The 15,677-nt window shown below is 53.8% G+C and overlaps 1 protein-coding gene across 5 annotated transcripts in view; it reads right to left on the reverse strand.

The window, feature by feature from the left end:
• Positions 1-5,378: 5,378 nt before the first annotated feature.
• Positions 5,379-15,677, reverse strand: part of PLXNA1 (plexin A1) — a 108,731-nt gene continuing 98,432 nt past the window's right edge. For all 5 annotated transcript variants that reach the window (XM_080605965.1, XM_080605969.1, XM_080605967.1 and 2 more), the window contains exons 30-32: positions 14,431-14,643; positions 10,643-10,793; positions 5,379-7,637 (exon numbers count right to left, since the gene is read on the reverse strand). In XM_080605965.1, coding sequence (XP_080462091.1) covers positions 7,542-7,637; positions 10,643-10,793; positions 14,431-14,643 — 460 coding nt within the window. In that variant the 3' untranslated portion in view covers positions 5,379-7,541. The remainder of the gene's footprint in view (positions 7,638-10,642; positions 10,794-14,430; positions 14,644-15,677) is intronic.

A 15,677-nucleotide genomic window follows, 5' to 3' on the forward strand; every position in this document is an offset into this window, starting at 1 on the left:
ATAATCCCACGCTGCTCCCCGTCACTTACCAGGAGCCTCCTTACTGGTGGCACCACGGCTGCAGAGCGGAGCCGGAGACACCACCTGCACCCAGGGTACTGCACGAGTCCCCCGGCCCCATCCGTGTCCTGGGGAGGACATTGGACATTTCTGCTTCTTTCCAGCAGAGGGAGGGGAAGGCCGGTCCAAGCCCGCCGCGACAGCATTAATGCTGGGAAAGACACCTAGAAATAGGATGCGCAAAGTCACACGGCCACCATCTTCAGAGCCCCTGGAGGAGTGGGGCTCCCTCAGCACCCTGGGGTGACCTTGGTGGCCACCCGTGCCAGCCACATTGTGGAGACCCAAGCCATCGGGGACCAGAGGGACGGGGAGATGCCAACAGCCACGTTTCCCGACCAACTTCACCACATGGACAAATCGCTCTTGACAGTCACGGCCGAGAGCTGCAGTCGCAGTCTCCAGCCTCAACAAAGGGGCAGCCCCTGGAAAGAGGCAGCCGGCTGTGCCCAGGAGCGTGTTGCCCGGCCAGCCCCCACCCCCGGCTCCGCAGGGGCACAGATCGTGTTTCCAGAGCTGTCAATCCAATGCCACAAAATTCAGGGTAAATCAATTTTCCCCCTCCCCCTGCTCTGTTTCCACCAGGGGAGATGGTCATTTTCCTGAAGCAATAATTTGCCTTTTTTTTTTTTTTTTTTTAAAGAGAAACTCTGGCAGCTCTTGGCACATTAACGTGCATCAGCCATCGCCTGCTACCTCCTAATGATCTCACCTCCAATCCAAGCCCCAAACTGTGGGCTTTTTACCACTACATTTAAAGCAAAGAACAAACATAAACCAATCACTTCCCAGCATGGCTGCGATTTTCATTAGTCCAGGCAGGGTGAGGAGGTGGGGTATTGCTCTGCTCAGCCCTCTTTGCCTTCTCAATTTATGGAATTTATTTTTATTTTTAACTAGCAGCTCAGAAGAAATTTAATCACCACCTTTGTTCGGAAAGAAACCCCCCATCGCATCCTTCTCCTCCCAGAACCATGTGAAGCTGCTCTGATCTTCCCCATGGGACGTCTGAGCCCCGCACACTGCCTGCCACCCGCATCCCATGCTAATGCTTTAGCTGGGTTTTAATTGATGCTACATTATATATATAATTATATGTTTTATATATATATATATATATATATAATATATGTATACATCTCTTGTGTGCCTATATATATATAGACCTCATCACATCAGTGCTCACAAGAAAACAAGTGTGTGTGGAGGGGGATGGCAGGTAAGGAGGAGTTAATCTCCAGGTCAAACCCTCTCGTCTTTCCGGAGCCGACCTCACCAAGGCAGGAGGAGCTTTACTGGGGACTGACCTTGTCCCACGGGCACATGGCCCATAGAATGGTTTGGGTTGATCAGCTGTTGCCAACCCATGCACTGAGCAGGGACACCTCCCACTAGACCAGGTTGCCCAAAACCCCATCCAGCCTGATGTCCCCTGAGAGCCAAGACTGTGTTCCCCAGGGTATGAGTACGACATGTCCCCGTGCTGCAGACTGTGGGTCCCTACGTGGTGTGCCCCAAGATGATGCACAGCACCCAGCCCAGTGCCTTCCACAGCATCCGCTCTTCCATTTGCGTGTCCTGGCCCACACCACATTTATTAGAGAGAGAAATGAAGGAAGGGTTCCAGAGTGAGACACCCAAAGGCAGGAGAGCATCCCTGTGGAGCTAGAGAAGTCACTGAGGTCCAAAGGGAAATCACAAGACGACGGCAATGCTGCAGGAAAAAAGGACTTGTGCAGAAAGCCCCAGCTGAGCCCTTCAGGCCCCACAAAGGTGCATGTAGGGTTTTGAGGTCCCAAACCCCGAGGAGCTGGGGACGTGCCACTCACCTGGAGCCACCCGGGGCGAGGTGGCACTGCACAGCTCGGGGCCTCCAGCCCTCGAGGGGCAGCCACGGCGGGTGCCCACGCGCGGCGGATGAAGGCCAAGGCTTTGCCAGATTGCTGCCGTCTCTGGCGGCAGGGCCGCACAGGGAGGTTCGCCTTTTATCATTTAATCAAATAAAGTGCATTTGTGGATTACACAATCATTCGTGGGCCCTGATAATCTTTTTCTGCTTAGCTCGGCACTGGAACTCGGGAGGCAAACAAAGACATTCGTAGCTGTCGGCGGAGGCCCTGGCTTCGTGCCAGCAGCTCTTGCTCCTTGGAAAAAAAAACAGAGCGATTGGTATTGAAGAACATCCCAGAGATGGTGAAATATTAGATATTCATTTATTTTGCCAACCGGTAGGTTTTTAAAGCTTCACCCCCCCCCCCCCCCCCCCCCAGTAAAACAGCAGAGGAAATAATAAAAGGGAAGGGGGAAAAAAATGTAGGATTAAAGCACCAAACCCTGCAGAAATCGCTCGTGGATCTGCCAAACGCCACTTCTGAGTGGGCTCAAACTGTCTGAGCTACACGTTAGAATGGAAACGTTTGGAGAGTGTGACTTCAGCCCAGCTCCCGTGCAGAGAGGCACCCACCTGCCCGATACTCAGCTTCCAGCAGCTCCCGGCGCGGTGCCTGCGCACCCACCGCGCCCCGTGGCAAGGACAAAACCTGGGGAGATGGGGGGGCTCTTTCCTATTCCCTGCAGTTAAATCCATCCAAGTCTGAACAAAGGTCAATACAAACAGGATTTCCTTAAGTGTTTGAAAGATTGGTTAAAGAAAACCTTTTTTTTTTTTTTTTTTTAAGATGGGAAAAAGATCAAAACAATCATTGCTTCAGTGGCAGCACAGCTAAAATAGTGGAGGTCCAATGCTTGCTGCTGATGGCCTCAATGCTGGAGAGCAGGAAAACCACAAGAGAAAAACAAAACCCATCCAGTTTATACACACGGTAAATGCAGACAAAAGACGTTTGCAATCTTGCAGCCACCCAAACTTCTCCAGAGACTGGTCCCAAGAGGCAACGGCTCGAAGAAAACAGGAAAAAAGCAGCTTAATTGGTGGGATTTTGGTTCTCATGCTGGCCAAAGCCACGGCCCCGACCCCACACAGCAGGGACACACATCCCAGCCCCTCGACCTATGTACCCCCCATGCCAGATCCCCCCTTTGGGCTTTGAGCCACTCGGGGACGTGGTCCCCAGGGCACACCCCACAACACCAGCACGGCCCTGTGCCGTTTTGGGGCGCGCTCCTCCCGCCTGCACCGCCCCAGAAACACAGGCCAGACACCGGCGTTAGCAAAAATGTTTAATCTCTCCTTGATGCGTGTGTTTATTTACAAGTACTAAATCTGAAGAACATTAAAATAGGAAATAGCAGGATATTTACACGATCAAAGGGCGTGCGACCAGCCGCGCTGGCCTGTTGCTTCAAGTCTGAAACAATCACAGAAAATTAATCAGGACTCCAGATTTTTTTTTTCTGCCCATTTAATTGTTTAAAACTATTAAAATTCTCTGCCTTTCGCTGGGTTCACATGAGTTCCCTCCACCCCCTGCCCCGCGTTCTTAAAGGACAGCTCGTTGTGCGCTTTGGTCAGGACCGGGTGAGGCTGTGGGGACCCCACCACCCATCCCCTGCTCCCCGTCCCGAGGCACAGGATGGGGACAAGCGGCCCGGGGACATTTCCAGGCTGGGCTGTGTTTTTTGGGAACCTCAGACTGAAAAGGCAATGTGGGAAGCGGGGGCGGGCAGGGACCTGCTGGCTGCTGGCAGGGTCTCGCCTCCTCCCGGCTCCCTCCCCAAAACGCAGGCCGGGGGGCACGCAGGGTGCCACCGGTATGGGACACCCCGTGGAGGATGCTTCCCAGCCTCTCCCCACCTTTTTCTTCCCCCGGCAGGGGCAAAAAGCGAGGTCAGGCTGCCTGCAGGATTAAGGACGCTGGGTATCACGCGAAAGGCAAAGGTAGCACCAAGGAGCGCCGGGGGCTGCGGGCGGCACTGCAACGCGCCCCCAGACGCGACCTTCCGTGACGGAGGCACCCGGAACCAGCAGCAAGGGGACCCCGGGGGACCCGCTGCCCCTCGGAGGGGTTCCTCGGGTGGAGCAAACCCCCGGGGCTGCCCCCAGGAGGAAGACAAGGCGAGCCCATCCCCAGGACTACACCACAGGCTCTGCCTCATTGCCATGGGGTTGGGGACACCGGGCTGCGCGAGGGGAGCCCGGCTCCCTCCTGCAGCCCTGGGGAAGGTGCGGGGAGCCGCCAGGCAGCCAGAGGAGCCCCGAGAACCCGGTGATGCTGTGACACCGCCACCCTGCCCGGCACAGCCCCCCAGCAAGCTCCCAGGCCCACACCAGGGCCAAGAAAGCCACCTGGGGATGCTCTCAGAAAAAAAAACACCTCCATCCTCTCCAACCAGCAACAGCGAGGGTCCCACCACCTCCTAATAACCACCAAAACTCTACGCGCTCGGCTCCGTAGCAGCCACCAAAGCGTCCCCAGATGCTCTTACCGCTGCAGCAGCAGGACCCGAGCCACTTTCGGATGGAGATGTCCAGGCAGCCACTCCCCTCCCACGGCATCGCGGGGACACCACCGCTGGGTGCCATCCTCGTGGCGCAGCTCAGAGCCTTTGGGCCAACCTCGCAGGGCTCCTGCACCAAGCCCGGCCGTGGCACCGCTGCAGCTCCCGCCCACCGCGGCACCGTTCGGGCAGAGATTTCTGCCATGGACCTCCCGGGGGACCCCCAGGGGGTTTCGTCCCACCGAGGCGCCCGGGGAAGCTGGCGCACAGCTGTCCTTTAAGGCTCTCCGAGCACCACACCGGAGATGTAAACCACTGAAGTCTTTTTTTGTTTGTTTTCTTTTGGACAAGAAAGTGACAAATTAACTTCAAATTAAAAAAAAAAAAATAGATAACAGGTCTAAACAAACCTCTAGTATTCAACACTTGCAGATTTTTTTTATGTTTTTCTTTTTTTTTCTGTTTCTTAAAAAGATCAACTCAGACTAAAATCTAGCACAGTCATGCAACAGCCCACAGCTCTCAGAAATCCAGTGACAGCTCGGGGTTCGTAGGTTTGGGAAACAATTATAACTTCTTTTTAAAATATTTTTGCTGTTGTGGTTGGTTTTTTTTTGTTGTTGTTGTTGTTTTTAATCAGCATCTTCTCCTTTCCCTCCTTATTAAAACAAAACCAAACCAAACAAAATTACAACATAATGAGAGATATGCAGGCTTCAAACGATTGTACTGCATGGTGAGAAATGCTTGGAAATTTCTTCCAGACCATTTGGTATCCTTTTTTTTTTTTTTTTTTTCTTTTTATCCTTTTTTTTAACTGGCTGTGTAAATTCATTTCATATTTATATCAGTTTGATTCTCCTTCAGTTAACTATACAGCACCCCACTGGGGCACGAGAATTAGATTGTAACCACATATATATATATACACACTTTTATTTTTTCGTTTTAATTAAAAACTTCATTATTTCTCCCTCTCCCCCCCCCCCCCAACTTGCGGTTTATGGGAACGGGCAGAAACCAGACGGGCCCCTGCCCGGTTTGATTTCTGCGCTCACCCACTTCTGGCCGAGCGTGGTCCCCTCCGCTCGGCCCGGGCAGCAGCGGGGGCTCTCGGGACAGAAAAGGAGATGGTTTTGCTCGGTTTTTGGAAGGTTTCAGTCGCCTGCTCCGAGTCGGGGCAGCGCTGGGCACCTTTTTGTTTGAGGAAAGCAGAAAAGCGTGCGGACCTGGCGTTTGGAAGGGGGCGAGAGCCCGGCTGGCCCCGTGAAACGCCAGCAGGCACGAACCGCGGGAAGGGCGGAGGCGGCGGAGGGGAGACGGGGTGAGAATGGGGGAGAAAGAAGGAAAAGAGAGAGAGAAGAAGGTAAATGCGGGGTGGGAAACCCTGCACCAGCCTGGGCTGCCCAGGGCAGGGGAGCAGAGGACAGCCCCGGTGTTTGGTCCCTCCATGGGCTGGTGCCCAGTTCCAGCCACAAGCCTGGCTTGAAGCAAGGCCAGGAGAAGCGGAGGAGCTTCCTCCCCGCCCTGCCTCTTCCTCCTCACCCAGCCACAGCCCCCTGGGACCCAGCTCCTCCGGCTGTCCCTGCCCCGGGGTCGCATCCTGCCTGCCCATGCTGCTGCTCCGGCAGCGGCAAGCCCCGCACAGCTCCTACAGATCGCAATGATCCAACCCCGGCGCCTTCCCTGGGGCAGCACAAAAAAACGACATGAACCCCCCGCTTAAAATAATAATAATAAAATAAAAATAAAAAAGGAAAAGTTTTTAACCATGCAGTCAAAATTTCAGTCCTGTCCCTGCCTTCTCCCTCCGAGGAGCCAACCCTGAAACCAAGCCGCTGATGCTGTGGGTGGCTCGCAGGAAGGCAACAGGAAAAAGCCAAACACCCAGGGAAAAACCAAGCACCCAGGGAAAAACCAAGCACCCAGGCCGGTTGGTTCTCCAGGTCCCCTCCCGAGTGCGCCAGATCACCCGCAGCCATCCGCCACCCGAAAAGCACCCGGAGCACCTCGCAGACACCGAGACAGCACGGGCCGTCCCTCAGCCATCCCCAGGAACAGGAACACCGACCTCGGGATCTTCCCTCCTCTCTGGTCTCCCTCAGCCAGGCTGTAGCCTCCGGAACCACTCAAGCAGCATTTAAATAAGAGCGTCTACTCAGCTAACGAAACTCCCACTTTTTTTCTTGTTTTGATTTTTTTTTTCATTTTTTTCTCTCTTTTTTTTTTTTTTTGCACTAAACAACATTCAAATAAAACATGGCACAGGACGTATTTTAAGAAATATCAAAGCTCAGGATTTCTCCCTTTCCTGCCCACCCCTATTGCCCCCACCCCCAAATCTCCCCAGCATCAGTCCTTTAGCTTATTTTTTAAAACCGTTTTTTTTTGTTAGTTTGTTGCAAAATTTAGAATCTTTTTTTTTCCCCTCCCATTTTTTGTTATATTTTTTTTTTCCTTTCTTTAAATTAAAAATTTTGTCTCGTGTAAATTGTGCAAATATAGCAGTTAACACTAGTGGCAGAAGGCCAGAGAGAGAGAGAGAGAAGGGGGGAAGAGACAGAAAAAGAGACAGGGGGAGGAGGAGAGGGGGCAGACAGCTGGGGGGCGAGGGGGGGAGAGCAAGTCAAGTACAGTACAAACAGGAGCCCACCCCCCTCCCTCCACCGAAGTAACAACAACATCCAAACGCCGTCCTAGAAAGCCCCGCGGTCCCGACCCTCCTTCCCCGCGGGCTCAGGGGGCTCTGCCCGGGGCAGGGGGTCCCCGGGGGTCCCAGCGGGTCCATGGGGCACGCGGCTCCCTCCTCCTCCTCCTCGGCCGCCCCCTTTGCAAGGTCTCTGCCGCATCCCGGTTGCATCGGGGTGCGCGTAGAGGGGGGGTTGTGTTTTATCCTTGTGGCTGCTGTCATCGGGATGCTTTTTGATTTTTTTTCCCCTGCTGGCGGGCGAGGTTTCCTTGTTGGGCGGTGGGAAGCGTGCGCCCGGCCCCAGCCCCAAAGTGTCCTGCCCGCGGCTGCCGCTCGCTGGCCCCTCTCCTGCCGCCGCCGCCGCTCGGGAAGCTGGCACCGTGCCGCCGCCTCTTCAGCTGCTTAAGGCCATTGTGTCGATCGCCTGCTCCAGCTTGCTCCTCAGCCGCTGCCTCCTGGCCTGCTCGTCCTTCTCCAACGCGGCTAAAATCTGCGGGAGAGAGGGGAGAGGAGAGGGTGAGGACCGGCCCTCGCGCCCCGAGCGGCTCCGCGCTGCCCAGCTCCGGCACAGGAAGGGCACGCAGGGATGGGGAACCATGAGAGGCAGCACGGGTCGGTTCCCATACCTAACGGGGCCAGAGGTGCCCAGGTAGAGCACCCACAGGCTGCAGTAACACCGGGGATGTGCCACCTGCAGCTAATGGGAAGCCAGCTGGACAAGGTGACATGAAAACCAATGAACATCTAGTGTCAAATGCAGGGCAAACCCCCAAACCACGGCACTAACAGCTCCCCAACACATCCGTGACTCCAGTGATGCTACCAAGTCCTGGAGAAGCACTAGCTTGGCTGCGGTCTGTAAAGTGGATCCACGAACCCAAAAGGACGTGCCGCACCGAGGAAGCTTTGGTTGCCTCCAGAAAACCCCGCCGATGTCTCCCCAGGGCTGGCAGCGGCGTGGGACGGACGCTGCGGTGATGGAGTGCCAGGAGCAAAGCCTGCCTCGCTGGGAGCCCCGGTCCTGTGCGAGGGGAGCACTTGCTATAGCAGGACCACGGGAGGATGGCTTTCCTCCACCGAAACCCCCTCCTCTGCACAACCTCCTGCAGATCGCAGGGTGGCGGTGACGGTCACCTTGCCCCCGGGGGACACGGCCATACCGGCTGGTGGAGAGGGTGGAAGAGAGGGCTGAGAGTGGGGATAAGGGATGAGGTCAGCTGCCCTGCAGTCGTCACAAGTCTCGTCTCACTAACACCGCGCCGGCAGAGCAGAAAAGCCGATGTAAAAAAAAACGAAAGCTGACAGAAATCTCATCTCCTCGGGTGAGCCAGTCGAGAGAGCAAATTTTTTTTGCAATTAAATATCAAGGCATCCGTCAAAGGGGACTTGATTAACCATTTCATTGGCCGCATAATTGGGAACAAACTGTTGTATAATTAATAGACTTACTAGGAGGCTGGCAAAGTCCATCAGGAGCCCTACAGGTACATTCTTAATGGGGAATCAGCTCCCTTTGATTGAGCGCCGCTGCAGCGCCCGCGGGCTGGCAACCCTGCGAGAGCTCCCAGGCTGTCACATAAGCTGCCATCGGGGACATCCCCTGGCCGTGACACCCTCCTGCAGAAACCCAAGCCCCGCGTGCCTTAAAGGCGGCTGAGCTGGCATCGGATGAGGTTGGTCCAAGAAGCTCAACAGGATTTTATTCCCATTTTCTGCCTCTCCCAGTAAGACACCACGGCAAGCTAAGGTGCTCAAAGATTCACCGCCTGCCCCTGCAGCTACCTGGTCCTCTTTCATTCCACCTTTAGGGAATCAGTGCAGCAAAAGGAAACATGCGCCGAGCAGAGAGAGAAGACCCAGGTTTGTCACCTGCTGCAAGGAGCCAGGACCACTGATTACCAAGATGCAAGTACCCAAATGAAAATTAATTATGATTTTCATTCACAGCCAATGACAGCATATTATTGCACTGAACAACAGGAAAAATTATTCTCTCCCATTTTGCATCAAAGAGGGTGCAATCGGGCTGCATATAATTGTGCTTAATGAATGAAAACAAACAAAGGGAACAGCTGCGATTTATTAATCCCATTACAAATAATAAAAGAAGTTCCTGAGAGCTGTGAACACACTTGTGATGCTCGGAGAGCAAGACACTCAACAGATGTCAGGCTGCAGTTAGCTGGCAAAAAGAGGACCTGTGTCCCTAAAGAGCAGCTCCTTAATGCCACGCGGTCCCCTCCCTGCTTTCACCTAAGATTTGTTTAAGGATTGGGGAATTTTAGCCTGGAGGAAGCGAACACCTGATGGCTGAGAGATGATGGCTGATCTGGATCCTCCAAACTGCTCTTCATCCCCTCTCATGGTAGCCACAGAGCTGTTGTACAAGCCCTCGGTGGCCAACCCACCAGTCAGAGGTACGGGGGCCTCCTGGACACGCCATCCCATGGCCCCTGGGGAGCAGCACAGAGGTCCTGCGAGCATTATCACCAGTGCACGGTGACCACCACGTAGCCACACAGGGGTTTTGGCCACCATGGTCCCGCCACTGCCCTTAAATCCAGGGCCAGCTCTGTTAGGGCAGCGGCAGGGCCCTCTCTCCCTGAGCAAGGGGATGTGCCAGCACTCTGTCACCTAAATGAGCCACCGTTCAACCAGTCGTCAGTCTGCTTTATTGGGAGAATAAAGCCTGTATTATCCCGTTATATGTACGGATCTACATTTTACTGTAGTTACATATTTTATTGCTTTAATAAAAAGATGCAGGGTGTGGATTTGAGCGGTGCTTGGCGAAGTTAATTTGTATAAATTACGACAGGAGGGTTTTTAACCTTCCTTAGTACCGCTCACAAAGAAAGCACTGAAGAGGCCACCGCATCCTCTAGCATCCCCGGGGAGCAGAGCTGGCTGATGGCATTACAGTCCTGGTGCAGGTGCCACCACGGCGTCGTGGCGGGCAGGGCAGAGAGAAGAGGCACACCGAGATAATGCTGCCAGCTCTGCAGCTCCGCGGAGCTCACATGCCAAGTGCACACGCAGCAAAAGAAAAATAGGTGTTTCCTACATTGCTCCCTGCAGAAAACAGGGGAATGAAGCGCTGCCTGTCAGCACAGGCGCTCAGGAAGGGCCACGGATAAAAGCTGACGCAGCAGCAGCGGGGCCAGGGCTGTTGACCAGCTCCTGGCTCCATGCCTGGCCCCCATCTATGCTGCCCCTGCCTTCAGCCCCGCGCACCACCTCCACCCTGCTCCAGAGCCTGCTCTGAGCCAAGGTGAAGCCACGCTGAGAAAGGAACAACCCCACGATCCCAGTATGCTCACACAACGACCCCACGATCCCAGTATGCTCACACAACGCCACAAGGGGCACCTAAACCTCCGGGCACAGGCACGGACTGAGGTGCCCTCCCCAGTTTTACAGGGTATTTATCCATAGGAAAAAGGGAGAACGCAGAAGTGACACAGCTCGCAGCCCAGGTTTGATGCCCCGTCTTACCTCGTCCTTGTACTTGGTGATGTAGGAGTAGATCTCGTGCAGCGCACTCATGCTGTTGAACTGGCTGAGGTGTAAACGTGACTGCTCTGCCAGGTACGCGCTCATGTCCTGATCGCTGATCGCTGGCATTTTAGCAATATCTGCATAATATCTGCAAGGGAGAGGCAGGAGAAATGGAAGAGCGGGTCAGAAAGAGGGAGAGGCAGAAAGGGATGAGCTCCCCCCGTGATGTTTGCTGGGAACGGCCTCTGGAGAGGCAGCACGAGGAGCAGCTTTCCTCGGCGCGGCACCGCACCACCATCGCTCATTACGATGCTGCTGCTCACCGAGAGGTCTCCCGGCGCTTCGCGGAGGGGTCAGCATCATTAGCAACACGCCGCCGATGGAGCAGCTCCGAGCCGCAGTGCGCTGCCTGAGCCCAGCCCCACCGATCACGCTGGGGAGCCAGGATCCGCCGCTCCGAGGGACTTCCCACCCTCTCCTAAACCATATATTTTTTCTCCTTCCTGTCCCATTGCTCCTCTGTTTTGCCAGCGAAACCCATCTGCCGGAATCCTTCAAGCCTGCGGAAGCATGTAAGGATTTGTTACCGTTCTCCTGAATTCGGCGTGTCGCCAAGCCAAGGATGACACTTGGCATTCAGTGAAATGTTCAGGGCGCGCACTCGGGACAGCCTCACCTCGAGCCCTCGCAGTTACACAGCCTCCTGAACTCTGTTCAGTTCCGTTCTCTGGTGGTGGCCACCAGTGAGATACGCCCTCACACTTCCTGGGACACCTGAAGATTCACCAGCCCATCCCACAGCTGCCTCGGCGACACGCTCAGCAAATAAATGGGAACCCAGCCATGGCTCGTGTCATCCAGAGTCGTAGTGGGAAACCAGAATATAACGCTTCAGCAAAACCGGAGGGGATGAAGGCAGCAGCAGCATCCCGTGGCAGCAGGGGGGTTACACCAAGCGGACGCCGCAGTGGGCTGGCGAGGGGCCCACCCCACAGCCCCAGGGCCTCTCCATCCCTTGAGGAAAAGCCACTACCGGGGACAGTCCAGCCGGACATGACAGGCCTGCTTCTCAAAGACACCAGCAGACATTTTATGACCAAGATACAGTCTCTGCGTTCACAGGTGCAAAGTCAAAAGACAGCCTGAGGTCCTTGAGGAAACCACGCTTGGGTCCACGGGCCTCTACTGGGAAAGAAACCCTACCCACAGCAAGCAAACCCTGCCTGCTCCCACCACCTGGAAGCAGAGACCCCAAGGCCCTCCCATGTTTGCTTTACTCCTCGTGACTCTTCAAACAGCTCAGTGAAGTTTCTGGTACGGTGATTAGCATCATTAGCACCATCAGCCGAACGCTGAGGTGGAACACGGCTGAAGCATTTGGCTAGGAGCAGATGGCAGCGAGACCGCTTGAGGAGACGAATACGAGGATCTGCTCCATCCCGTGGTGCTCGACTCAGCTAGTGCTAAAATACTGGGGCCATTTTTACAAGGAGGCTCACCCGCACCCAGAGGGTGAGGAGAGATTTCCTGAATGCTGATGAGAAGAAAGGAGAACAGTGGTCTGAGGTGAGGGCCTCTTCAGCTGGCCGTCAGGAGATCCATGCCACTGCTAGATGTGATGTCCCCTGAAGCTGGCACTGCTTCCTTCCATGCAGAGGAATATTAGGGAAAAAAAGGCCAACTTTTCTGAGTTTCAGTCAGTGTTGATCAGCACAGAAACCCCACAGAGAACCTCCCGCATATGCTTAGGTGGAGGTCGAGGCCCCTGAGGGGAAGGACTCATGGGAGGTGAACGTACAAAGAGACCCCCTGAAGAAGAGAACTCCTGCGGCTGCCATAACGGGATGTGCAGGTAAAACGAAGCAGTTCTACGTTCCGGGTTTTACTGTGACACAAAGGATGACAGGAAACACTATTCAGTAAAATGGATGGCTTGCATGGGTGGGGGTCCCAGGCAGGACTACCATTTCACCTGCTATAGCCAGGACCCTGGCAGCAGTCCCCTCGTGCTTCCCAGGGCCCCCCTAAACCCTTCAACATACTATTTCTGCCCCAGGCTGGCAGGACACCCTTTTTTCAGGATGCCTGACCCCAGGTGGCAGACAGACGTGCTATGGGCACTATCAGTCCCACTCTGCCACCCCAGCATCACTCCGACCCTGCCTCTGCAAAGCTTCGCAACGATAACCGTGCCAAAACCCAGAAACGCCCGCTTTTGCAGGAAAAAAAACCTTGCAGCAGACGAGCAGTGGGAAAAGCATCGCACCCTGCTCGGCTGCCGCTGGGACCGCACCCCGTGCTCCGAGGCAGCGCGGCCGAGCACCCTGCTGCTCCGCAGTAAGTGGCGGCAGGAGCATTTGTCACCAGTTACATCTCCCGTCTTCTCCCCGAGGACCAAGCACGTCTACACCAATGTTTCTCTCCAGAACGGTTTTATACCTTTTCTCTCCAGGCGCACACAGTGTTGAGTATTTTTGTCACAGAGATGGCAAGGTCGGAGAAATTCACCCTGCGCTTAAAGGCAGTGAAGTTTGTGATGCTCCTAAGGGACCCCACTACAAAGCCCCCTGTAGCTCCCTGCAAAGAACTTTTTCCTATTACAATGCAGCTCATCTCTCATCTTAGCCATCATATTTCAGGGACATCTTTTCTTCTGATCCAAGCCATACCTTCCTGGAGGGAAGAATCTTTTCTCTGTACCTGCCTGCAAAGCACCAGGCATGCCAATGGTGCGGCAAAAATAACTGTGTACAAGCAAACATCCAAAGGACGATTTAGGCTACCAAGTCCCACAGTTGCAAACTAGAGAACATGATGCTTATTGTTGCCTGGCCACCTTTCATTTGGCTCATCCCGTATCTAATTCAAACACCAAAACAGGGAAGGGTCCTCAGCAAAATACAGAACATAATCTTTAGAACAGCTTATAAGCACAAGGGGAAACTTGCACCAGAAACGTTAAATCTGGCATTTTTTAAGCTTTATAAAGTCCCAGTTTGCAACCCAGCAACATTTTTACAGTAGGTCTATTTGGAGGGCTCTGTAGGACATTTCCCAGGTTTCTCTCCCAAAGGATAAAAGTGAACGCAGCATTATGCCCAGGAGCATCAATTTGCAATCAGCAGCGCTCAAACCCTGAACCTTTAACACTGCATTAATTCAGCGGGACAGAAGGATGTCTCTCATCAGCTAACAGTGAATGAAGGGTGTCAGAAGAAGTCAGGGGACCTGCTCCTTGCCCTGCTCCTCAGCACCACGACAGCAGCCCAAGCACTGCCTCGGAGCATGTTGATCTCATCAGGATCCCAGGCGAGATGTACAGATGGATGAGAGATGGGAAATGGTAATTTTCAACCATTTCAGCAAAACCTCCTGCATGTATTGTCATGGTAGAAAAAAGGCACTTCTCTCGTCCATGACTTACTTCTTAGTGTTCTTCAAAAGCAATCAAGGGAGATGTTAGCAATTCCCTAGCACAGACCAAGTTTTTACAACAGACAACATCAGAAAACCCCAAAGTGGAGGTTGCTTTTAGCACCCCTTAAGCAAGTCATAAACAGCTCCTCCAAACAGTCATTGCAAACTCATTCCCAGGGATAATCACAAGAAAGCACCATCTCTTTAACAAGGACTACTTCCCACCAACATTAGCACAGTCTCTCTTCAGAGAGCTGACAAGAGGAGTTTCCTCAATGACCAAGCCCTCAGTGTGAAGCCCCCACTCCCACAAACACTCACTTTAAATCCTCCAGGCGAAGCAAGGAGCTCCTGCCAAGCCTACTCACCTTTCTACCCAGCTCTTGTAGTTGGGGATGTCCTTGGCGTACAGTAGTTTGTTGGAGGGAGAGTCTTTTCCTAATTTGTGCTCAGAAGTTGAGCAGGAGTCCATGAATGTCTGAGCCACCACGGATAGGCAGGCATCAGTAATACTGTTCTTGTGAATGTCGAACACAAACTGGGGGTTCTTAATCACATTCACCCAAAAACGTAGAGGTAGACTGAGGGAAGAAAGAAACAGGAATCAGCACCTGAACCGAGCCCTGCAGGGCAGTCAGCACACACATATCTCAATCTGCAGAGAAGGAGCTCCTCACGATCCAGGATTTGCTTTTCCCAAGCCCCAGGGATGCAAACAACCCGGGGTGAACAGCCATTTGCCTCTGCCCCAGCGCAACACCACGTCCTCTGCCCAGCCCAGCATGGCCACAGCTCTCCACGGAGAAATTCCTCAACGTTGTTGACATCTCCAAAGGCAAACCAGGGCACCAAAGAGCTGCAGTTTCTCCAAGGATCCACTCGCACAGAGCAGCCACGGCTGAGCCCATGGGTCACCACGCATGGTTCCCTCCTTTCGCATCGATAACCCTGCCTGAGGCACCTTGGGGCATTCCACGCATCTCTCGTGCTGGAGGAAGGACTAGCTGGACTCCCCGAAGGGCTCATTAGCACACTGAACACAAGAGGACAATCTAGGCAGCCTCAGATGCTGGAAAAGCACCTCTAAGTTATAGAGGCAGTGGGTTTCCCAGCCAGCCACGGGCTGGATGTTTGCTGCATACTTACGCACGAGCCACCCTCCGTTGCTCCATTTCCCACTCTCCTGCCCCTCTCCTCTCCCAGGAGCATTTCGGGGTCTCCCCCTATCAGAATGCCTCTCGGATCTGTCATCCCTCAGCACCGACACCCAGCGAATGCTTTTATCTTAGACAAAACACACTTCATTCCCCAGGACTTCCCTAATGAGGGTACTGGGTGCATGTACATATTTCATTTGTGAAGGGAATGGCCTCAAGAAATTAGCTCCACACATCGAATTAGCACCCAGAGATAAGCACAGGCATTAGTATGCAGGAGCCTGCATGCCCAGCCCCTGCGGAGCGGGGCTTTTTTTCCTCCTTTGCCTTTTGCTCCTTCTTTTAATATAGAAAGCAGAGTTATAAATCAGTTCCAAGCACTTCCGCACTCTCACATCTCCATTTAAAAATGTTTCTTTTCCTGCCCCGCTAATTGCCAACAGTTACTGAACTATACA

The sequence above is a fragment of the Anser brachyrhynchus genome (genome assembly GCF_964034855.1).
Source record: "Anser brachyrhynchus genome assembly, chromosome: 10".
Lineage (NCBI taxonomy): Eukaryota > Metazoa > Chordata > Aves > Anseriformes > Anatidae > Anser > Anser brachyrhynchus.